The 26,402-nt window shown below is 35.3% G+C and overlaps 1 protein-coding gene across 1 annotated transcript; it reads right to left on the bottom strand.

Annotated features, from left to right (window-relative positions):
- Positions 1-23,277: 23,277 nt before the first annotated feature.
- Positions 23,278-25,648, bottom strand: LOC114375549 (putative expansin-B2). The gene is made up of 4 exons (XM_028333352.1): positions 25,384-25,648; positions 25,015-25,127; positions 24,286-24,476; positions 23,278-23,783 (listed from the first exon to the last, which is right to left on the bottom strand). Exons 1-4 carry the CDS (start codon positions 25,577-25,579, stop codon positions 23,450-23,452), a joined length of 834 nt encoding a protein of 277 aa, XP_028189153.1. The 5' UTR covers positions 25,580-25,648; the 3' UTR covers positions 23,278-23,449.
- Between the last annotated feature and the right edge of the window lie 754 nt (positions 25,649-26,402).

Raw genomic sequence — 26,402 nt, forward strand, 5'->3', positions numbered from 1 at the left:
TAATTGATTTTGTTTCTTGTGTTCAATGCTTCTTCAATGCTTAAATTTTGTATGTTCTTGGTCTGATCAACCATTTGTGTGCCTAGTTAGGTGATTTTTATGTTGGGAAATGTATTGTTGCCTTAGAACTTTAACGAAGCAGAATTGAAACTTAGTCTTACAAGAGGAATCTGCAGATTAAGTTTTGGTTTTAAGTATGTTGTTACAATAATGCTGTTTGGTCTAAGTCTAGTCCAACAAGAGAGATTTGAGGATGAAGCTTAGTTTAAGGTAGTCTAAACCTAGGAGGGCTGTCTAAATTGAGTCTAGTCCAACAAGAGGGATCTGAGGACGAAGCTTGGATTGATTCAGTCCAACTATGGATTGAGGTTTAGTAATTTAGGCTATAGCATAGAACACAGAAGCATGATTGATTAGAGAAACATCCTTATATGCATCAGCTGGTCTGTTAGAAAGACCCAACACTTCTACCTATTGCAGTCAATTTTACTTGCATTTTTACTGTTTTTATCCTAGACTTAGTTTAACTATGTTTTAAACCATCAATTATCAATTTTTCTGTCAACAATGCCTTATTTCTGAATTTAACCCGGTCATAGACTAGTTTCCCTGAGTTCGATACTCGGATTCATCCGTTTTAATTTTTAAATACTTGACGATCCGGTGCGCTTTTCGGCAAACGGGATTTCCTTTGAATATATTTGTACAAAGAAAAAGTGGAACAAAAAGTAACCGTAGGGGAAATCCAACAAAGTATTTTTGGCACCGTTGCCGGGGATACTAGATTTAAGAAGAGTTTAGTTCAGTTTTACGACATTGCTTTATATTTTTCTCTTTAATTCATTGATTCTTTTTGTTCATATTTTAGTTACCATACATTCATTGTTCTTTTGGACTGGATAATTGTTGTTCTGTATTTTTGTATGCAAAAAAGATCTACTGCAGGTGATTTGATTCCCATTGATTTGGAGATTAACACCAACTGTAGAAAGCGTAATTAAGAGAGAATCAAAATATTTTTGCAGTATTTAGAAGCAGCAGCAACCCTAGAAGAAGAACCTCGATCTTCCGAGGCATCTTCTAGTTTTCTGATTGCAAGGAATTCTCATATAGAACTTGTTGAAGATACAATCATGGCTGAAGAGCCAAGAAGAGTAACCTAGGAGGATTATTGAAGTTCTAATGTGCCACAATTTTTCACCAGCATTGCTCAACCAGAAGATCAAGCACAAACCATTACATATCCACTATCATTGATTAAGCTAATTCAGAATAATCTATTTTATGGTTTACCAAATGAAGATCCATATGCATACCTAGCCACTTACATTGAAATATGAAATACTATTAGGCTAGCTGGTGTGCCTGAAGATGCAATCCGATTGAGCTTTGTTGGATCAAGTGGCCTCAGAATAATTAAGAAGGGGGGGTTGAATTAATTATTCCTAAACCTTTACTAATTAAAAATTTACTCTTCTAAGGCTTTTAATATGTTGTTAAGTAAAAGAAGGATAGAAAAGAAACTTAACCAAAAGTAAAAGTGGGAATTAAAGTGCACAGCAGAAATTAAAAGAGTAGGGAAGAAGAAGACAAACACACAAGAGTTTTATACTAGTTCGGCAACAACCCATGCCTACATCCAGTCCCCAAGCGACCTGCGGTCCTTGAGATTTCTTTTCAACCTTGTAAAAATCCTTTTACAAGTAAAGATCCACAAGGGATGTACCTTTCCTTGTTCTCTTTGAACAACCTAGTGGATGTACCCTCCACTAGAACTGATCCACAAGAGATGTACCATCTCTTGTTCTCAGTCAACAACCCAAGTAGATGTACCCTCTACTTTTACCAAAAAGGATGTACCCTCCAATGTGTTAAGACAAAGTTCTCAGGCGGTTAAACCTTTAAAACTTTGTGAATGGGGATACAAAAGAATTCTCAGGCGGTTAGTCCTTTAAAATCTTTTGTATATGGGAAAGGGAAGAATCAAAAGAATTCTTAGACTGTGTTGTTTTGAATTCTTTGACGAGGGAGAAGGGAGACACCAAAGAATTTAGGCGGTTAGTCCTTCGTTCTTTTGGAAAAGGGAGAAGAGAGACATAAAAAGAATTCAGGCGGTTAGTCCTTGGTGAATTCTTTTTGGCAAAGGGAGAAGGGAATGAAAAAGATGAATAACACAAGTTTTGTTTTCAAGGTTTGGAAAACCGAAAAACATTAGAAAGCTTTTGGCAAAGGAAGAAGAAGAAGGAGTTCAAAGAGATTCAAAAATCAATTGGCAAAAGTTTGTTGTCTAAAGAATGAATGTTTTAAAATGCAAATCAAAGCCTTGCTTTTATAGACTCTTCAAGTCTAGTCAAGAGACCATTAGAAGAGTTATAACCTTTAGGAAAACTTGAAAACTATTTGGAAAAGTTATAACTTTTAGAAAAACATGAAAACTATTGGAACAGTTACATCTTTTGATTTTGTTAAGAAACTATCACTGGTAATCGATTACCAAATCAGTGTAATCGATTACACAAAGCTTTTTTGTGAAAGGATGTGACTCATCACAATTAAATTTGAATTTCAACGTTCAAACACACTAGTAATCGATTACCAAATACTTGTAATCGATTACAGCATTTCGAAATTAATTGGAACGTTGTAAATTCAGTTTCAAAGTTTTTTGAAAACCATTTTGCTACTGGTAATCAATTACAATAATCTGGTAATCGATTACCAGAGAGTAAAAACTCTTTGGTAAAAGGTTTTGAGAAAAATTCATGTGCTACTCAGTTTTTGAAAAAACTTTTTAATACTTATCTTGATTGAGTCTTCTCTTGATTCTTGAATCTTGATCTTGATTCTTGGAACTTGAATCTTGAAACTTGATTCTTGAATTCAACTTTCCTCTTGATCCTTGAAGTGTACTTGATTCAATTTTGAACTCATTCTTTGATTCCTGAGATCATCATCTTTGTTATCATGAAGTGTTCTTGACTTTTGAGCTTTTTGTCATCATTTTTGTTATCATCAAAACTCTTTGAATCAATCTTGATTCATCATGAAGCTTGCTTCTACAATCTCCCCCTTTTTGATGATGACAACTTCTGAAATCAAGAAACACACACACACACACACACACACACACTTTTTCCTAGTCGATCACTCACATAAATTTCCATTCTCCCCCTTTGTTTTTGAATTTATGCTTCACTTGAAATTAAATTAATTACCTTGATTTAACCCCTATTTCTCTCCCCCTTTGGCACCAATAAAAAGCCAAAGTGCGTAACAAGTATGAAACATACAAATACAACTAATCATTCACACAACAATCATGGAAAAAATATAAACCAATCATGAAGCAAGAAACATGACTAGATCAAATATATAGAAAAATCACATAGTCATATAACATAATTCATAATTTTTCAAACACACCATGCAAATAAAGAAATACTAAATTGTTCAAATGTCATAATAATATAGCCAAATACACGGCTGGAAATCAAAATACTAGTAATATTAAAATAAGAGAAAAACTAAAATGATGGTGGTGGATGTGGTGGTAAATCAAAGCTTGAACGAATATAAGAGACATCTTCTTCGACCTTGGTGATTCTTGACTCCATCTCATTGAAGCGCATGTCCACTTGTAACTCCAAAGTATCAAACCTTTCACCAACAAAGGTTTGAAGACCATCGAACCTGTCCAAAATCTTTGAAAGAAGAGATGAATCTTCTCCATCATGTCCTTCTTCACCAACATGTCGAGCACCCTTTTTCACCCAAGAGCCATCATGCTCTTTTTGATAACCAATGGATGCAATGACTGAAGCACCTATTAGAAAGGATCTCTTGATTGGAACATAGGGTTCAGAATCAAGAGGGATGTTAAAGTGTTGAAGGAAGAGGGTGACTAGGTGTGGATATAGAAATGGAGCATTCAATCGCAATGCCTTATGCATGCGATATCTAACAAGATGTGCCCAATCAATTTGCAGGCCTTTATGAAAAGCCCACATAACAATAAGATCTTCTTCAGAAACGTGTGCAAGGTTTGAAGATCTTGGAAGCAAGATGCAAACAATTAGATAATGAAGGATGCGGCTTTCAAAAGCCAATGAACCGGCAAGAAGCCTTTTGGTCATATCCGCTTGGTTGGTGTAAACCAACCGGCGGGCATCATGCATAGAAAAATCAAACTTCCAATCATCAATTAGTGTACCTTCAAATGGTACACCTTCACTTGGAAATTGGGTTAAATCATAGAATAGGGATTGATCAATGACCATCTTAATCCCATAAATTTCAGAAATTAAAGTGCCTTCTTGGATTTCTAGGTTTGAATAGAAGGCTTTGACTAAATCAGAATAAACAGGAAATTTTAAAGACATGAAAGGAATAAGATTGGAGTTTTCAAATGCTTGAATGCATTCAAAACTCTCATTTGAAAAGAAATCCATATCAATAAATTTTGGATCAATAATGGAACAAGATGAAAAGAGATTTGTGTACCGTATCCGCTGTTCCTCAGATGAAAACAATGATCCAGAGGGAATAGAGGAAGGAATCGGCGTTTCCTGTGACTCGGAATGTCGTTGACTCCGACTCGAAGTGGCCTTTCGCTTCTTTGATGGTTCTGCCATTTGAAAAGATTATTCGAAATTTTAATCGGTTCAAATGAAAGAGAATAAAAAAAGATGAAGTTTGGGCTTTGTGGGGAGTGATTTGGACAAGAAATGAGTGAGATATGGCTGAAGAAAGATTTGGGGACGAGGGTTTTCGAGAGAGAGGAGAATTGCAGATTTCAGAATTTGAAATTTGAATATATAGGTGCAGGGACGCTGATCGAGGCCGTACCCGAATAAAAAAAACATTGAAATGCAGTAACTAGGAAGTGATCCTAGGTCGTTTCCCCACGAGCAATGATAAACCAAATGTTCATAACAGATAGTAGGAAATTAGTATCGAATTGGGGGGAGGGGGGTTTGTTGTTTTTGTAAATTAAACAGCGAGTAAAATTGAATTAGAAAATATCAGAATTAAAACACGTTGCTTCCCCTTGATTCACAAGCAAGTCTCTTATCCTAGGTTACGAGAGTTTATCCTTTATCAGTTCAACCACTTAATCCAACCCTAAATTAAATTACTAAGCGAAATTTAACATAAGGCATTCATTATGTGATTTAGCAACACATACACCCATTAATCATAAACAATCATTAAGCATGAACGTAAATTAAGCGCAGAGACAATTAATCAAGCACTAAGCATGTATCAATTAATAGCAACAAATACAGAGTAATTAGTGAAGAGGAAAAACTGATCAGAATTTAATAGTAATAATAAAACCTCAAAGAGAACTGTGCTTGATCCTCAAGAGAAAACAACGCTGGAGATTTAGCCTTCCATTAATCAATAGAGAATGAAATTTTATTGCTAAAATGAAAAACAACAACTGGAATTGCAAAACGAAAAAGTGTCTAAAAGAAGAAGAAAAGCCTAAAACTAAAAATGAAAACAAGAGAGAGAGGAGAGAAGAGAGCCCCCAAACTAGAGCCTTGGTGCTGTTATATATTTTCAGCCTCAAAGTTTACAAATCTGTTTTAAGTCCAAGCCCATAAATAAAATAAAATATAGACAAGATAAGATAAGATTTGATAAAATAAAATCTAGATGAAATAAAATCTAAAGAAGATAAGATAAGATAAGATAAGATAAGATCTAGATGAAATAATATCTAGATAAGATGAGATAAGATTTGATCTAGATAAGATGAGATTTGATAAAATTGTCTGCTCTCTTCAAGTCCAAGCCCAATTCTGGATTCAAGCCCAATTGCTTATAATTCTCCTGAAATTAAATTAAAAACAAAAAATTAGTCCAATAGGCCTAAATGATAAAACTGCATAATTAATTTGATAATTAAGGCTAATAAGTAATTAAAATGGTGACAAAAAGGATTTAGAAATAGGAGAAAATGATGACACATCAGACGCATGGTAATCGATTACATTAATATGGTAATCGATTACCAGAGAGCAACATAGCCAGAAATAACTGCCTGTAATCGATTACACTAATATGGTAATCGATTACCAGAGGTTATTTTAGCCAGAAAATAAAAGCTGATTGACTTTTTAGAGGAGAAGGAATTTGAAATGAGTATCAAAAATAATTTATAATATAATAAAAAATATTAAAAAAATACTTTATGAATGAATCTTAATCAAGTAATTCACATATTATATCATGTAAAACATTAAAACATGTAGATATTCAATTATATCAAAGCAATCAAACACAAGTATTGAAGAATAATGATTATAGATATTAAAATATTTGAATGAAGATTTCATGCAAAGAAGATAAACTCAATCAAGAACACATACTCATAATTTCAAACAATCAAAACAACCAAATAATAAAAAATTGTTAGTCATCCTAATCAAATAATTTGAAGGAAAATTTTCAACTAAAAATATTTTAACAAGAGAATGGTTTTGATATTACCCTTTTCATGATTAAGATGTCTAGATCTTCAAAGATGAAAGTCATACTTTTGCTCTTTGTTTAACCTTCTTGAGAGATGTTTTCATCACTCTCATAATCCTTGGTTAGAAGATTGATCTCCTTTTCTGAATCATCGGATGAATCATTGTTGTCCCATGCAATGTAGGCCTTCTTGGTTCTTCTTTCATCATACCTTTCCTTATCACTTTTCTCAGGCCATTCTTCATTTGAAGGAAAATTAGCTTTGATGAGACCAAGTTGATTGCATTTGTAACATCTAAGAACTTGAGAGTCTTCTTGTGATCTTTTTCCATTGTTAAAGTTCTGACGCCTTTCTATTCTTGTTCTCTTGACAAATTTCTGAAACTTCTTGACAAAGAGTGAGAAGTCTTCTTCATCATCTGAGTCTTCTTCTTCATTTGCTTCTTGCATTGATGATGAGGCTTTAAGGACTATACTTCTCTTCTTTTTGTCGGTTTCTTCATTTTGATTAAGACGTTGGAGTTCCATCTCATGTTCCTGCAATTTTCCAAATAAAGTAGCAAGAGACATAGAAGAAAGATCTTTACTTTCAGAAAGTTACCTTGGGCTGCCATTCCCTACTTAAGCATCTTAAAACTTTATCAATCAAATCTTCATTAGGAAAGATTTTTCCTAAAGAGGCAAGCTGGTTGACTATGTGTGTAAATCTTTTCTGCATGCTATGGATGTTTTCATTAGGGTTCATCCTAAACAATTCATACTCATGTGTAAGGGTATTGACTCTAGATCTTTTTACATCAACGGTTCCTTCATGTGTAAGTTGGAGAGTATCCCACATCTCCTTGGCATTTGTACAATTTGACACTCTAAAATACTCATCTATTCCTAGGGCTGAAGTAATAATGTTTTTGGCTTTAAGATCATACTGGATTCTTCTTCTATCTTCTTCTGTCCACTTATCACTCGGTTTTTATGTTGTGGTGCTTCTGCTTACATCTACTACAGTGGGTATGTATGGTCCTATTTCTATTGCTTCCCAAATGTTTAAATCTATGGCTTCAATGAAAATCTGCATGCGGGTTTTCCAATAATGGTAACCCTCACCATTGAAAATGGGTGGTCTATGAATAGAATTTCCTTCAGGAAACAAAGGATTTGAAGAGACCATGAATCTTGAAGTGGTTAAACTTTCTACAAGATACCTACTTTGATACCACTTGTTGGATCAAGTGGCCTCAGAATAATTAAGAAGGGGGGTTGAATTAATTATACCTAAACCTTTACTAATTAAAAGTTTACTCTTCTAAGGCTTTTACTATGTTGTTAAGTAAAAGAAGGATAGAAAAGAAACTTAACCAAAAGTAAAAGCATGAATTAAAGTGCACAACGGAAATTAAAAGAGTAGGGTAGAAGGAGACAAATACACAAGAGTTTTATACTGGTTCGGCAACAACCCGTGCCTACATCCAGTCCCCAAGCGACCTGCAGTCCTTGAGATTTCTTTTCAACCTTGTAAAAATCCTTTTACAAGCAAAGATCCACAAGGGATGTACCCTCCCTTGTTCTCTTTGAACAACCTAGTGGATGTACCCTCCACTAGAACTGATCCACAAGAGATGTACCATCTCTTGTTCTCAGTCAACAACCCAAGTAGATGTACCCTCTACTTGTACCACAAAGGATGTACCCTCCAATGTGTTAAGAAAAAGTTCTCAGGCGGTTAAACCTTTGAAACTTTGTGAATGAGGATACAAAAGAATTCTCAGGCGGTTAGTCCTTTGAAATCTTTTGTATATGGGAAAGGGAAGAATCAAAAGAATTCTCAGACTGTGTCATTTTGAATTCTTTGACGAGGGAGAAGGGAGACACAAAAGAATTCAGGCGGTTAGTCCTTGGCGAATTCTTTTTGGCAAAGGGATAAGGGAATGAAAAAGATGAATAGCACAAGTTTTGTTTTCAAGGTTTGGAAAACCGGAAAACTTTAGAAAGCTTTTGGAAAAGGAAGAAGAAGAAGGAGTTCAAAGAGATTCAGAAATCAATTGGCAAAAGTTTGTTGTCTGAAGAATGAATGTTTTAAAATGCAAATCAAAGCCTTGCTTTTATAGACTCTTCAAGTCTAGTCAAGAGACCATTAGAAGAGTTATAACCTTTAGAAAAACTTGAAAACTATTTGGAAAAGTTATAACTTTTAGAAAAACTATGAAACTAGTGGAAGAGTTACATCTTTTGATTTTGTTCAGAAACTATCACTGGTAATCGATTACACAAAGCTTTTTTGTGAAAGGATGTGACTCTTCACAATTAAATTTGAATTTCAACATTCAAACACACTGGTAATCGATTACCAAATACTTGTAATCGATTACAACATTTTGAAATTAATTGGAACATTGTAAATTCAGTTTGAAATTGTTTTGAAAACCATTTTGCTACTAGTAATCGATTACAATAATCTGGTAATCGATTACCAGAGAGTAAAAACTATTTGGTAAAAGGTTTTGAGAAAAATTCATGTGCTACTCAGTTTTTGAAAAAACTTTTTAATACTTATCTTGATTGAGTCTTCTCTTGATTCTTGAATCTTGAGTCTTGAATCTTGATCTTGATTCTTGGAACTTGAATCTTGAAACTTGATTCTTGATTCTTGAACTCAACTTTCCTCTTGATCCTTAAAGTGTACTTGATTCAATCTTGAACTCATTCTTTGATTCTTGAGATCATTATCTTTGTTATCATGAAGTGTTCTTGACTTTTGAGCTTTTTGTCATCATTTTTGTTATCATCAAAACTCTTTGAATCAATCGTGATTCATCATGAAGCTGACTTCTACAAGCTTGTTTTCATTCTCACTATCTAGAGAAGCTAAGAGGTGGCTTCATTCATTCAAAGCCAACAGTCTTAAGACATGGGATGAAGTTGTGGAGAAATTACTAAAGAAATATTTTCCTGAGTCTAAGACTACGGAAGGCAAAGTTGCGATCTTTTCTTTTCACCAATTTCCAGATGAATCTCTGAGTGAAGCCCAAAAACAATTTTAATGCAGGTGGATTTTCTAGATTTAAACATGGACAACAATACAACCAACAACAGGGACAATGGAGGAACCATCCTGGGAATCAATTCAATAGAGACCAGGGGGGATCATTCATAATATCGCAACCACAAGGGCCCAGTCTCTATGATCACACCATAAAGCTGGAAGAGACTCTAGATCAATTTATGCAGGTTTCTATGTCTAACTAGAAGAGCACAGAGTCTGCCATAAAGAATCTGGAGGTCCAAGTGGGACAGCTCACAAAACAGTTGGCGGATAGGCCGTAAAGCAGCTTTAGTGCTAACACTGAGAAAAATCCAAAGGAAGAATGTAAAGCTATCATGACAAGGAGTAGAATGGCAACCCATGTGGATGAAAGAAAAGCTGAGAAGAAGATGGAGGAACATAAACAATAGCTGGTTGATGAACTGGCGTTGAAACCAGTTGATGATTTAGTTGAACTTGAAGAAATTGTTGAGGAAGCAGAAGGTGATGAAGAAGGAGAGATATCAATAAAAGACTATCAAGAGAGAATAAAGAAGGAAGAAAAAGAAGAAGAAACAAAAGAAAAGGAGGAAAAAGTAAAAAAATTGAAAAATGAAAAACAAAAAGAGAAGGTTGTTGAGATTGAAAAGAAGAAGGGCAAGAGTAAGGCTAACTCAGAAAAGAAGAAAAAGGTTACTCCCATTGAATGCATGGAGGTACCTTATCCATTGGTACCCTCCATGAAAGATAAAGAGCGACATTTGGCCAGATTTCTTGATATCTTCAAGAAACTGGAAATTACTTTGCCATTCGGAGAAGCACTTCAGCAAATGCCCCTCTATGCCAAATTTTTGAAGGATATGCTAATGAAGAAGAACCGGTACATCCATAGTGACAGAATTGTTGTGGAAGGTAACTGTAGTGCTGTGATTCAACGCATTCTTCCACCCAAGCACAAAGATCCTGGAGTTGTCATGATATCGTGTGCTATTGGTGAGGTTGTTGTAGGCAAAGCTCTCATAGACTTGGGAGCTAGAATCAATTTAATTCCTCTTTCCATGTGCTGACGACTTGGAGAGATAAAGATAATGCCTACACGCATGACTCTCCGGTTAGCTGACCACTCCATTACAAAGCCATATGGAGTCATTGAAGATGTTTTGGTGAAGGTTAAGCACCTGATATTCCCAGCAAATTTTGTTGTCATAGATATGGAAGAGGATGCTAACATTCCACTCATTCTCGGCCGCCCATTCATTTCTACTGTAAGCTGCGTGATGGACATGGGAAAGAAGATACTGCAGATGGGCATAGAAGACCAGAAGATCAACTTTGATTTGTTCCATGAGGACAAAGATGAACCTCTCCAAAATGTCTGTCTGAAAGTGCATGTGATGAAGGAAAAGAGACTTGAGAAAAAGGTCCTTGAAGTAGGAACTCTCTTGGATCCTGGATAACAGGACGCTTACTAGGAGGCAACCCAGCTTTTCTTTCCCTTTTCTATTTTCATTTTTACCTCTTGCATTTAATTAGGATATCTTGCTTGTGATTGTGATTAATTTCAGCTTATTTAGTAATGAACAAGGGGTTGTGAGCTTGTGTGAAGAGATAGACAGAAAAAGACTTAGAATTTTTTTGAAAGTGTCTATCCGCTAAGCGTAGACCTTGCGCTAAGCGCTCAGTCTTCATGTGCTAAGCTGAGTTTGCTCATGCTAAGCGCACAGACCCCTGATTGGTTGGCTGAATAGTTTAGCTAAGCGCACATCACTGCGCTAAGCCCCACATCTTTGTGGTAATTGAACTTTAACCTGTGGGCTTAGCGTGGATGATGCGCTAAGCGCCACTTCTTCTCTGTAAACATTTCATTGTAGCAACGCTAAGCGCTCTATCCTGCGCTAAGCCTCAGATCCATTCTGTAACTTGAGCTTTTACGCTGGGCTTAGCTGGCCAGGAGGCGCTAAGCCCCAATCCCTTACTGTTTTTGAACTCTTGGAAGTGCGCTAAGCGTGCTTGTTGTGCTAAGCCTGAACTACTCACTGTAAGTGGAACCTTGAAGTTACGCTAAGCCCCACATCTCAGGCTAAGCACATATTGCAGAAAGATTTTGTGTTGCAGAAAATGCTAAGCGCAGCTTGTTAGTCGGTGAAAACGACTAACTTTTGTGTATAAAACTTGTGTATATTGTCTCAAACTTCTCCAATTTATAGTTGTTTTGTAATATTATAAGTACTTTATGTTAAATATAGGTAATAGATTATTTATACTTTTGTTTTGTGTGACACTCAGTGAGATTTTCAACTTCTTGCTAAGCCAATCTGCTAGCTTAGCAAGTATTCGCTAAGCGCGACACTCAGTGGCTGAGTGCGAGGAAGTATCCAAAAGAAGATGAGCTGTCAGGTTCGCTGAGCGCACCGCTCCAGGTCATCAAGCGCACCGCTTCAGCTCATCCGCTAAGCGAGAGAAGCGCGCTAAGCCACAATCCACTTATGCGCGCTAAGCGATCCAGATTTGCGCTAAGCACGCGAGCACGGACCGACCCACCTATTTAAGCTTGAAATCAAATTTTTTGGGAGTTTGGCATTTTTCTTGAAGAAGCCTCTACATGCATGAGAGTCTGGCCTTGGCTTGAAGCTTTTGCATGTTTAGGAAGTTCTAGAGAGAGAAAGGTCCAAGTTCCAAAGAGTTTTGAGAGATTTTGTTGTGTGAAGATCTGCAGAGACAAGAGCTCAAAGCGGAAGCCGTTCTGAGAACTTGAGATGAGTTTGTGAGATCCTAGAGGTGAAAGAGACATCCTCACCACTTGTATTTTTGCTATCTTTCATCTTGTTCTTCTCTGTGTTGTAAAGGAGGTTTCCGGACCATGGAAAGCTAAATCCTCTGTTGGATCTTCCCTGTAGGTACCTGATGTAAATATATTTCTTTCTATGTAATGATGTTTTGTGTGTTCTCTGTGCTATCTGATTTTCATTCCAATATGCCTTTACCTTGATCACGTAGATGCATGCTTTGTTAGGGTCATTCAACGGTGGAAACTGGTCTGATTCTAAAGTCCTTGATAGTGCGGGGCTAAGTTGTTGCGCTGTCACGAGGAATCGGGGTGGAAGAACTTAGTTGTGTGTGTGTGTCTTAATGCGGTCCTGGTTGAGTTTAGTCTTACAAGAGGAATCTGCGGACAAGGCTTGATCAAGATTAGGCTAGGCTATCATGTGGAATCGAGGTCTAGCAGTCCAGGAGACAACATAGGAATACATGGGCATTGTTAGATAGAGAACATGTGTTTTAGCATCAGGAACCTATTAGGAAGACCAACGCGTTCTCTACTTGTTTTTACACAACATTTCTCTTGCGTGATTTTCTTTCTTTTTGCATAGATAGTTTACGTACCTATTCATAACCACAATCATATTTTCATACCAGACATCTATTTACCGAAATAGCTTGCCAGATAACACAAGTTCCCCGAGAGTTTGATACTCGGTTCTTACTGTTTTATAGTACTTGTGCGATCCGTTTCACTTGCCGGCCGCGAACAAGTTTTTGGTGCCATTGTCGGGGAACTTCTTTTTATTTGGGAAGTTAGCTCGTTCTTAGGTGTCTATTCTTTATTTGTTATTCTTTGATTGTTTGTGTGAATATTTGTTTTGTAATTTATATTTGTCTTCTCTTATTGAACTGGATAACCATTGTTCTGTTAGTACTGTTTATGGATAGATCTCCCACATGCACTTTACTTCCTTTGGACATAGAAATTGAAGCTACAATGAGAAGGAACAGGGTTGAGAGGAGAAGGACATTGTTGCAAGACAAAACAGTTGCATCCATTCTTGAGAAAGAGACCCATTTTTCTGATTCACTATCATCAAGGGAATCCACTAATCATTTGTCTGAAGTTACCATGGCAGATGAGCACGACCAGAGGACTACCCTTGAGGACTATTCAAGTAGCTCGGTACCATAATTTTTCACTAGCATTGCACGTCCGGAAGTGCAAGCGCACAACATCACCTACCCACATTCTTTGATCCATCTGATACAAGGGAATTTATTTCAAGGATTACCTAATGAAGATCCCTATGCACACTTGGCAACATTTATTAAGATTTGCAACACTGTTAAGATTGTCGGTGTACCAGATGAAGCTATCTGACTCGGCCTTTTCTCATTTTCGCTGGCAGGAGAGACCAAGAGGTGGCTCCACTCATTCAAAGGTAACAGTCTTAAAACCTGGGAAGAAGTTGTGGAAAAGTTCCTAAAGAAATATTTCCCAGAATCTAAGACTGCTGAAGGGAAGGCAACAATATCTTCATTTCATCAATTCCCTGATGAATCCTTGAGTGAGGCGTTGGAGAGATTCAGAGACTTACTGAGAAGAACCCCCTCCCCCCCGTGGATTCTCTGAGCCAATCCAACTGAATATGTTCATAGATGGGCTGAGACCACAAACCAAGCAATTACTAGATTCTTCTACTGGGGGAAAAATAAAGCTGAAAACCCCAGAAGAAGCAACTGAGCTCATAGAGAACATGTCAGCCAGTGATCATGCTATTCTGAGGGACATAACCCATCAACCCACAAAGAAGAGCCTATTGGAGCTAACATCACACAATGCTTTGTTGGCACAAAACAAGTTGTTATCTAAGCAACTTGAGATCCTAACGGAAACACTTGGTAAGCTACCAACTAAACTGTCAATTGGACAACCTACACATTTTCTGTTTTCCAGGTCACAGGTTGTACCATGTGTGGTGAAGCTCATGAGAGAAGCCAATGCATCCCTACTGAAGAAAACACTTAAGAAATTCATTTCATTTGGAATCAGCAGAGGCAAAGGTATACTCAAGGAGGATTTTCAGGCTTCCAGCAATGTCCTTATAATCAGAAAGGACAATGGAGGACAACCCTGGCAACCAGTTCAATAAAGACCATGGTGGATCCTCAAACAGGCCAATTCAACAAGGGCCTAACATCTTTCAGAGGACAACTAAGTTGGAAGAGTCCTTGACTCAGTTTATGCAGGTAACAATGTCAAATCATAAGAGTATTGAGTCAACACTAAAGAACCTTGAAGTCCAGGTGGGACAACTGGCCAAGCAAATAGTTGACAAGTCATCCAACAGTTTTGGAGCAAATACGGAAAATAATCCTAAAGAGGAATGCAAGGCTGTGATGACTAGGAGTAAAAGGTTGGTGGAAACTGAGGATGAAGAGAGTGTGGTGTACAAGGAGCAAATGGGTGAAAAGAAAGATATTGAGGTTAAGGAAAATGATGTGAAGGGTAAAGAGAATCAAGAAAAAGGGAAGAAAATAATGGTTCAAAATAAAGAGATGGAGAACCAAGAAAAAGAAAAAAAAAGGATAAAAAGAAAAAGAAAATGAGAAAAATGAAAAAGAAGAAAAAAAAAAGATTTCAGAGAAGAGTAGAATTGGAAAGGCTGTGGACAAAGGTGTGAAAGTACCATATCCTGTGGTACCTTCCAAGAAAGAAAAAGATCGTCATTTGGCAAGATTTTTGGATATTTTCAGGAAACTGGAAATAACCATACCCTTTGGCGAAGCTTTGCAGCAGATGCCACTCTAGTCCAAATTTTTGAAAGATATGTTGACAAGGAAGCACAAGTACATTCATCAGGAAGACATCATAGTGGAAGGAAGTTGTAGTGTTGTGATACAAAAGATTCTTCCACCTAAGCATAAAGATCCTGGGAGTGTAACTATTCCTTGTTCAATAGAAGTCAATATGGGAAAGGCTCTGATTGATCTAGGAGCCAGCAATAATTTGATGCCACTCTCCATGTGCAGAAGATTGGGACAGTTGGAGATTATGCCCACTCGAATGACTCTACAATTAGCTGACCGCTCCATTACCAGGCCCTACAGAGTAATTGAAGATATATTAGTCAGGGTCAAGCATTTTATCTTTCCAGCACACTTTGTGGTCATGGATATCTCTGAAGATACCGACATCCCTATAATCTTGGGGAGGCCGTTCATGTTGACCGCAAGCTGCATAGTTGACATGGGGAAGAGAAAGCTGGAGTTAGGTTTTGAAGACCAGAAAATTGATTTTGACTTGTTTGTTGAAGACTTGTTTGCTTGCAGGTAATGGGAGAAGGTCAAGTGGTTCTAAAGGTGAGAACCAAAACGTAAGATCGCCCGGCGAGGTAAAAGCGTCAAGCTAATGATGTTAAAGAAGTGCTCCCTGGGAGGCAACCCAGTTTTAAATTTGTGTTATTTTTTGGTTTTTCATGCATTTGATCATTGGGAACTTGATGTATAGTCTGAACTTTGGAGCATATCAGACTCCCTTTGAATGGTAAAATTAAGGGTTTCAATTTCTTGGGAAAGGACTAAGTTTAAAACTTAGAAAATATTTTTGAAAATTAGTCCTTTCGCTAAGCGCGTAATCGTTCTGTTGGATCAAGTGGCCTCAGAATAATTAAGAAGGTGGGGGGTTGAATTAATTATTAATGTACCTTGACTAATTAAAACTTATCCTTCTTAATTTTACTAGATTCAATTAGGCTTTACTACTAATTTATGTATAACTTAAACAAAAGTAAAGCGTAAAAATAAAGTACACAGCGGAAATTAAAAAGTGTAGGGAAGAAGAAGACAAACACAAGAATTTTATATTGGTTCGGCAACAACCTGTGCCTACATCCAGTCCCCAAGCAACCACCGGTTCTTGAGATTTCTTTCAACCTTGTAAAATCCTTTACAAGCAAAGATCCACAAGGGATGTACCCTCCCTTTTTCTCTTTGAACAACCAAGTGGATGTACCCTCCACTTGAACTGATCTACAAGAGATGTACCTTCTCTTGTTCTCAGTTACAACAATGCAAGTAGATGTACCCTTAACTTGTACCACAAAGGATGTACTCTCAAATGTGTTAAGACAAAGAATTCTCAGGCGGTTAGTCCTTTGAAATATTTTGTTTAAGGGAAAGGGAAGAATCAAAAGAATTCTTAGGCGGTTAATCCTTTGAATTCTCTTGGAAAGGGAGAAGGGAGACACAAAAGAATTCAAGCGGTTAGTCCCTCTATTCTTTTGGAAAAGGGAGAAGAGAGACACAAAAAGAATTCAGGTGATTATTCCTTGTTGAATTCTTTTTGGCAAAGGGAGAAGATAATGAAAAGATATAACACACTTTTGTTTTTTGCAGAATTTTCACTTGCAGAAGAAAAAGGTTTGGAAAACAGAAAACTTAGAAAGCTTTTTGGCAAAGGAAGAAGAAGAAAGATGAGTAGGAAATAATTCTTAAAGAATTGTAAAGGTTGTAAAGGTTTAAAGGTTTCTCAAAAGTTGTTCAAGAAGATGTTGTGAATGCAAGTCAAGGTCATGCTTTTATAGGCTCTTCATGTCTGGTCAAGAAAACCATTGGAAGAGTTATAACCTTGAGAAAATCATGTCAAGAGTTACATCTCTTGACCTTTTATTCATAACTTGTCACTGGTAATCGATTACCATAATCATGTAATCGATTACAAAATGCATTTTATGAAAAGATGTGACTCTTCACAGTTGAATTTGAATTTCAACATTCTGATACACTGGTAATCGATTACCAATATATTGTAATCGATTACACCATTTAAAAATCATTTGGAACGTTGCAAATTCAGTTAAAAACTTTTTGAAATCAAATTTTATCACTGGTAATCGATTACAGGAAACTGGTAATCGATTACCAGAGAGTAAATACTCTTGTAACTTAGAAAAATTTGAGAAAACTCTTTTGTAAAACAAAACTGTGCTATGTTTGGTTTTTGAAAAATCCTTTTCAATACTTCCCTTGTGAAGTCTTGACTTGTTGCTTTTTGATTTCTTCTCTTGAATCTTGAATTCATCTTCTCTTGAATCTTGATTCTTCTTGATGTCTTTTTTTGAATCTTGAAATCAACTTCTCTTGAATCTTGAATCTTCTTGATTTCTTCTAATGAATCTTGAAATTAATCTTGATCTTGAACTTGTTGACTCAATCTTGAAATCATTCTTTTGGGCTTTTTGTCATCATCAAAACTACTTGATTCATCATCATGAAGCTTGCTTCTACAATCTCCCCATTTTTGATGATGACAACCCTGAAATCAAGAAACACATACACATTCTTTTTCCTAGTCGATCACTCACTTAATTCTCCATATTCTCCCCCTTTGTTTTTGAGTTTAAGCTTCACTTGAAATTAAGTTATTTAATTATATGAGTTCTTGATTTAATCCCTATTTTCTCTCCCCCTTTGGCAACAACAAAAGGCCAAAGTGCGTAAGAAGTATAAAACCATACATAAATGACTAATCATACAAGAGAATAGAAAACAATCAAACAAGATAAGCGCAATTCCTTACGGCCTTAATTGAGGTTCATGACGCTAAGCGCCATTCATGGCAGCTAAGCGAGATTCTTTGTTGCAATATGAGCGCTAAGCGAGTACCTCTCAGCTAAGCGCATGCTCCTCTGGGCTTAAGATGCATCATTTTAGCTAAGCTGGCTAGGGCCAGGCTTAGCGAGAGTTGTAAACGACCCGCCTCGTCGCTACGATATCAACACTCTAATACCCGATAATTTTAATTTTTATAAAAAGAACTCCCTTAATTTGCTTATAAAAATAGAAGTAATTTGGTCACAACATACATTCATCCAACAACATGTCATTACTTAAGTGAATATGCATAATTACATAGAAACAATAATTCGGTACATGTCATACACATAACGAAAATTAAATTTGTTCATAAATATAATTAAAATCCCAGTTTTACATCTTCAACTCAACAAAATAAAACTTAAAAACCAACTACGGAGGAGTTGATTACGAAACACAACTCTCTCCCAAAATAACGCCAACGTCATCACGTCGGCTCGGCGGCTCCTCACCAGAATCTTACTCCCTACACCCTGCCACTGTTAAAAATGGATATCAAATTATGAGGGACCCTATGTGGGAAAGAAAATGTTCCCAGGAGGAGCTTTGATCCTCACAAACATGGATGGTAAAGAGATCTCATATCCGTTGAATTCTTATGCAGTGAAGAAGTTTTATGCTTGAGAAAAAAGCTCGCTGATCAAGGTCGTACCCGAATCAAATAAACATTAAAAATGCAGTATCTAGGAAGTGATCCTAGGTTGTCTCCCAACGAGCAATGGTCAACCAAACGTTCATAACAGATAATAATTAAACAGTAATGAATTGGGGGGTTGTTTGTTTTTGTAAATTAAACAGCGAGCAAATTTAATTAGAAAATATCAGAATTAAAACACGTTGTTTCCCCTTGATTCACAAGCAAGTCTCTTATCCTAGGTTACGAGGATTTATCCTTTATCAGTTCAACCACTTAATCCAACCCTAAATTAGATTACTAAGCGAAATTTAACATAAGGCTGTCATTATGTGATTAAGCAACACACACACCAATTAATCATGAACGAAACTGATCATTAAGTATGAACGTAAATTAAGCGCAGAGACAATTAATCAAGCACTAAGCATGCATGGATTAATAGCAACAAATACAAAGTAATTGGTGAAGAGGAAAAACTGATCAGAATTCAATAGTAATAATAAAACCTCAAAGAGAGCTGTGCTTGATCCTCAAGAGAAAACAATGCTAGAGACTTAGCCTTCCATTTATCAGTAGAAAACGAAATTGCAAATTGAAGACGAAAACAAATTTTATTGCTACGTGAATAGTAAAAACAGGAATTGCAAACCTAAAATTATTCTTTCTCCCAAAACGAAAAAGGACCCCGCTAACTAAAACCTTGGTGCTGTAATATAGGTTCTCAGCCCCAAAGCTTACAAATCTGTTTTAAGTCCAAGCACATAAATAAAATAAAATCTAGACAAGATAAGATAAGATTTGATAAACTAAAATCAAGATGAAATAAAATCTAGATAAGATAAGATTGGATGAAATAATATCTAGATGAGATAAAATCTGGATAAGATAAGATTTGATAAAATAAAATTGTCTGCTCTCTTCAAGTCCAAGCCCAATTCCGGATTCAAGCCCAATTGCTTATAATTCTCCTGAAATTAAATTAAAAACACAAAATTAGTCCAGTAGGCTCAAATGATAAAACTACATAATTAATTTGACAATTAAGGCTAATCAGTAATTAATATGGTAACAAAAAGGGTTAAGAAATAGGAGAAAATAATGACACATCACTCGCTAGATTAAAAACCCAAAAGGATGATCTAGGCAAAAGTTAGAGCTAAAAAAATTTAAAAATAAAATAAAAAACAAATCTAGGTTGAAAACCTGATAGGGCGATCCAGGAAAAGCTGAAGTAAGCTGCCAAGTTTTAAAAAACATCTTGAGAAGGTAGGCATGGAGCAGGAAATTGGGGCAAATGTGTCTTAAAAATCAATTTTCTCTGAAGTCTATAATTGATTAGTCAAAGTTATTGACATGTGATACTTGCATTAACATCTGGAAAGTGTCACTCTAGCAGCAAAGTCATCGACTTATGTTGCCATTCTCTGAATCTGTTGTACATATCATTTTTTTTTCTTTTCTTTGTTGTATTATCCTTGTAATTGTTTTACCCTATCTTAAATAAAATCGTGTGTTTCCTTTTATTAGTTTGCATTCTATAAGAATATACCGAAAGGAAATACACATCAAACATTTAAATCAAAAGCACTGCAAATAATTTGATAAGCTTTGGAAAGTCATGGTATGCTCAATGAGTTCTCAAAGCACATCCAACAACGTGATGTTGCATTTACTCACAAAAGCTTGTAGCAACATACCATTAACCCCATGTCTCATTTAAGACAAAAGCCCCAACTTAAAGTTCAAGTCATCCATGAATCTTAGGACGCGTGACACTACCATAGGGAATAAGGATCATAAACCTTTTTAAGAAACTGGAAGCAAAACAGACAAGTTTGGTCCAATGGATTTTAATGCTCATACCATTTTACAACAACAAATTAGTTTTTCATATTCTCATGTCATCGTGCATCATATCATTGCATTGCATTTAGTCCCTTATAAATTTCCTTGGCCTATGGGAGGGTTTTCTAACATAGAACATGAAGTTATCAAGTTCAGTTCTTACATGCAAACCTTATTTTAAGTACAGTACCTACCTCACACATTTTACTTTCATGTTTTAAGCCTGGAAACAACACCAACATCCGACACTTAAGTTGGGAAACAACACTAACATCAAAGCGTGGACACCTCACTGACACTTGAATTCACAACCCTGATTCCTCACCGGCAATCAACATCACAACCCAGATACATCACTGACACTCATCATCATAGCCCGATAGTCAACCTCAAAGCCCCACATCAGCATCGACACCTGCATTCTAAGCCCTAATCCTCACCGTCCCTCAGCCTCGCAGCTTAGATACCTCACTAGCACTCAACGTCACAACCCGAACTTGCCCCAGTCCAGGAACCAGCACCGACACCGACATTCAAAGTTCGGAACCAGCACCGACACTAGCATTCAAAGCCCGAAACTAGCACCGACACTAGCATTCAAAGCCTGCAACTAGCACCGACACCCTACATAAGCCCAAAACCAACACCGACACCCTACGCCAAGTTGGAACCAACATTGACACCCTACATTAAGCCCAAAAATAGCACTGACACTTGCATTCAAATACTGAAAACAACATCGGCACATCTACATTAAAAGCCTGAACATAGCACCGACACATCTACATTCAAAGCCCAACATTGACCTGACAACTGCATTCAAGTCTATAACTTGGCAAGCATTAGCAAAAATCCTATCTAGCACTTGTATTGGGCTCTTGAATAAAATTGGTTCACTTCTTTACTCATTTCTTGCAATAATAATCTTAAAATTTTCATTATTTAGATTATTTGATAAGAAATTAGTAAACAGGGGCAATTGTAAATACCTAATTTTCATTTTTTAAATAAAAATTATTTAAAATATTTTTGAAAAAAAGAAAAAAGAAAAGAAAAGGATAGGAGATGTGGCAGTTACAAGAAGACTTGGTCATCAGAGGATATTTCATTTACACTAGAGCAACAGTCATTCAACTGAGAAAAAATAAAGCGGTTACTAAAAGAAAAAGTCATCAAGATGCAAGCCTAAAAACAAGGAGATCATGGTATAGTGGAATCAATTGGTTACTTGGAGATCAAGTTGTTCTTGGTCTATAAAAGAAGACCCACTAGCACTAAGAAAGGGGACGAAAAAAATAGAGAGAGGGAGAAGTCACGCGAAAAGAAAAATCAGAGAGAGAAAAAAACAATAAATTTTTTATTCTTTTGCGATCGACTACAATAAGAGTATCATCTTCACATTGCTATTCATGTTCAGAAGTTCATCATCATATCGAAGATGTGTGCCTTCCTGAACGTGCTTGATAGTGGTTCTAGGTGTGTTTTTTTTTGTTTTCTTTTTCTCTTTTCCCTTTGTTCTCATGTAAACAGTGGACATGCAATGTTTTAAGTATTATTCCCTTTTTAATGCGTTAATTTTTTTCCTTCTACACAACTCTTGGCTTATGCATCTTGCAATTTTTAGTTTGTTTCTAAAATAGTAAAGAGGGCTTATAATATAATTTGCTTCATTGGCTTTTGATTTCCTTGTGTGCAAAAGACACGAGTATAGGAATAAAAATGGATTCGTGTCTAACTGGTTTTGCCTTCTATTTCGTGTATTTTTACAATAAAGTTTTTGTTTCTTTGTTCCTCTTTTGGTTTCTAATAAAATATTTATTTAAATTTGTGCAACAATTTGTAATTATCAATTGAGTAGTTGTTCTACCTTTGATATTACTTATCATAAGCATTTATAAAATAGTCATTTGCTATCATATACCCTTGTGCACAAAAATTGATTTAGATACTAAGATTTGATTTCAGTCGTTTAATAAGATAATCTTAAAATTTTTTATTTGTGTGAGAAAAATAATTGATCTCATGCAACAATTTAATTTATGACACTAATTAAGTAACAATTCTACTTTTTGATGTTGCTTAATTCATAAAAATTATAGAATCGTCATTTGCTATCTAATATTTGTGCATAGAGATATCTTCTTTTATTTAATAATATTTTTAAGAAAATTATTTTTATGGAATTTTAAATAAAATATAATTTTAACTTGTGCAATGGTTTGAGATATTAACTGAATAGCTATTCTACCTTTCAAATTACACAAACCATAAAACTTCATAGAATAACTATCTAAAGCTGTTGCCCATAGAGTTGTCTTCTTTAAATAAATAAAAGTGTTCTTTCTATAAAAATAATAAAAATAAAAAAATATTGTTTTTGGATAAAGTAAATATTTATAAAGTTACGTGATTTTTCGCAAATAATTAAAAGTATCATTTTTTATAGGCATTGTAGGGTTCTAACATCTTCCCTACACGTAACCAACTTCCTAACCTATCTTTGATTTCAAAGATCATTTCGAAAAGGATTTTTCAATATTTTCCTCTCAAAATAAAATATTGGTGGTGACTTTATTTTTTTATTTTACGCCATCTTTGTCGTGATCCCGATTGTGACACACCATATAGATAAAACAAGATATTTTGATTTTGCACGCATTTGTGAAGAGAATCAAGTGGTTGATGTTTTATCCAAGTTTGTACTTCTATAGAAGGGCAGATGAAGGTTTTTGATGTTTTTCCTGCTTTCATTTTAGATGTCCTAATGGTAGATTAGTTTCGTGTTTTCTCGCAGTTTCTAGTTTTGTTTTTAATTGTTTTTCCTTTATTTTATAATGAAAAAAAGAAGATAAAATCATATATCAACCAATAATATTTAACATAGTAACTAGCACAAATTCATTCATATATAATTGATTACAGAAGACAATCAAAAGTCCACTAATAGGATGACATTTGATCATACATCTTCAGTTACATATATAACATTATAAGTTGGGTAGCTACACCCTACAGGCTGATGATACAAAATGATGGACACATCCTTAGGTTGCAAAATTCACAATTGATCTGTAAGTTTGACCAGGTGTCCATCCTGCAGGGATCACATTGTTGGCCACAATCGTTTTGCCAGACTCAAGTGTGGTTAGCTTGATAGAGAATGGTGCTCTCAGTGGTGAGCCCTTGTCAATTTTCCAAACTGCACCCCATGATTGTTGCATGGAATCCCATGACCCTGAATCAAGTGCTTCCTTGAGTTCAACCTTGGCAAGGTCACCATCCCCATCCTCATATTCAACCAAGGTAGCAAAATATTCTTGGTTTGAGCCAGAGTCCACGTGGAAAGCTATTGACCTACCGGGATAGTTGCATTCAATTCTGCAAAAATAAAAAAACGTAATTTAAGTATGGTAATTCATGAGGACAAAAACATAAAACCATTTATGTCAAAAAAATACAACCGAAAGTCAAGAAAGTTGAAGTATTTATTATAAAAATTATAAAAGAATATTAAGAGCATCTCAAATGAGATGTTTACCGGAATTGTTGTTTAAGTTTTTTTTTTTCATATAAACATGAGGTGGAGTTGTTTATATAAGGATCATTCTTTATATAAACAACCGATACTTTATATCATTATATCATAAATAATATATTTTTAAGTATTATAGTACTCACAAAATTAATTTAAATATTTACTTTAACAACTTTAACATTGAAATGAATTTTTATTTGAAATGCTTAAATCTATATGAAATTATAAACTCGTATACGCATCTATATACGGCAGATGCTCTAACAATTGTCTCGCTAGTAATATATAATTAATTAGTCAACTTGACAATCGGTGCAATTAATTAGAAGATTAATAAGAACCTACCTTCTGTGCTGAATGTTTATTTTTCCTGCATTACGTAGATTCTCATCTTGACCTGAAACTGCCATTGCTCCAAAAGCACTGCCACTCAGATCAAAATGATATTGAGCATCTGAGCCACACCCAGCACACTCATCAGTGATGACTACTTTCACGGGGTTGCCTGAGCATGCAGAATTCCCTGTGCACTTCACCTGAAATTTGAACCAAAACCAGCAGTATTTAATATCTTCATTTTAAATTCCATGTAACAGAATATTGGAGGAGCTAGTTTAATAAGAATGCCGGGTCAACGTATAATTTGTAAACTTTTAATCAATTTGAAATCATCTTTAATATAACTTTGAAGGTATTTATTAGAGAAAACAAATTTGTTATATACGGTAATTTGCAATCTTTTGGGGGGTAATAATTATGTTTTAGGGTGAAGTATTTGTTAACTTTTCTAATGATTAATCTTGATTAGAGTGACTAATCAATCACCTTTTGTGACTCTTCCTTAATAATATTTTTCTATTAACAAGACTCAAATCTAAGATTTTGTTTAAGATATTTGAGTTCAATACTACTAGAATCACATATTGGTTAGTTATTTGTGATTCCATATCAGTATAAAAAATTACATCTTTTTATATGTTCCAAATAATAAAAACAGAGAATGTATTAGAAGTGTGATTTATAGCCTTTCTGTCGTGAAAGATGTTTAATTATATATGTACTCATTGTTCACACCTCATAGCAAGATCCACACCCTTTGCCCGAGTCATATATAAGAGGGCTTCCCGCGGATATTAAAGAAGAAAATGGAGGTTGCCCAACGGCGTTGCCATATCCACAGGCTCCACCTAGATACATATAAATATCAGATACATTATTCATTGATACTAGAATTTTATTTTTAACCTAATTCAATCCCACAAAATCTACTTGTAAGAAGAAATTATTAGGTGATCTAAGACCACCACGTCATCTATTATAAGAAGAAATTATTGGTTGAAACCATGAATGGTGTGATAGTCTTAACCACCTAATAATTTATCGCTTATAAGTTATAAGGTGAGAAAAAACTACAAATGACTAAGTTTTTGTATTATTATTTACCTTCACTTCCATCTCCATTGGCAGGTCCATACCAAGTGGCCACCGAAGGTGACCAATCTGAACCAGATGGAGGATAATATGAAGCATTATAAAGCATTTTAGGGTTGAAACAAAAGGAAGGGATAACTAAGAATATTGAGAGTATAGCTACTAGGATGGGTAGTTGAGATAATGCACGTTGAGGTGTAAGAGCCATGTTATCACAGCCACTAGGCTTTTGTTAGTTTCTTAGGTAGTTGGTAATTAACTGTGATTTATGGTGTGAGGAATGTGCAATGGCTAGTATGGTATTTATAGAAAACTAAGGAGCAAATTGCGCGTGTTCTATTAATTAATCCAAAGTAAAAATATTCCACTGGTCAATAATATAAAAGATTATGCTCAATCCATCGGAGAGATTTGTGCCTCACTATCTTCAAAGAATAAGACAAAAAAGATGTTTGAATTTGAGGTACGAGATATGTTGTTCAGATATTAGTGAATAATATTTCATTTTCAAAATTATCATTATTAATGACCAGGCTTAACTTTCTCACCTAAACATATAAAGTTTTTATTACATTTTCTATTTTTTTTCCGCTACTAATTGAAAAGCTAATTTACATCATAGGACTTTTTTTATTTTTAATATTATATAAAGCAATCGAAAATTTTATGTTGGGCTTGTGATTAAAGATGTCCGATACTTTTGTATTAAATATTTAAAGCTGGCTTGAATATTAGACCAATACATAAGAGTCTTTGTATGAGACTTTTTTGTTAACCCCAATTGGAAAAATGACATGGTCTAAACTAACTTTTCGAAAGGAACATTTTTCTTTTTTTCAAAATGCCGTTTGAAAATATAAACAAACACTTTCTAAAGGGGTCATTAGAAGCATGTCTACAAGATCCTTCAAAGAGAAATTAACTTACAATATCAGTTTGACGGAACGAATTAATATTGAGAAGATACTCTTATTTATATCAAAATAAACTTTCAAGATGTCTACGTTTAATTTTTTTATAATTAATATTTA

The sequence above is a fragment of the Glycine soja genome, chromosome 11, assembly GCF_004193775.1.
Source record: "Glycine soja cultivar W05 chromosome 11, ASM419377v2, whole genome shotgun sequence".
Classification (NCBI taxonomy): Eukaryota; Viridiplantae; Streptophyta; class Magnoliopsida; order Fabales; family Fabaceae; genus Glycine; species Glycine soja.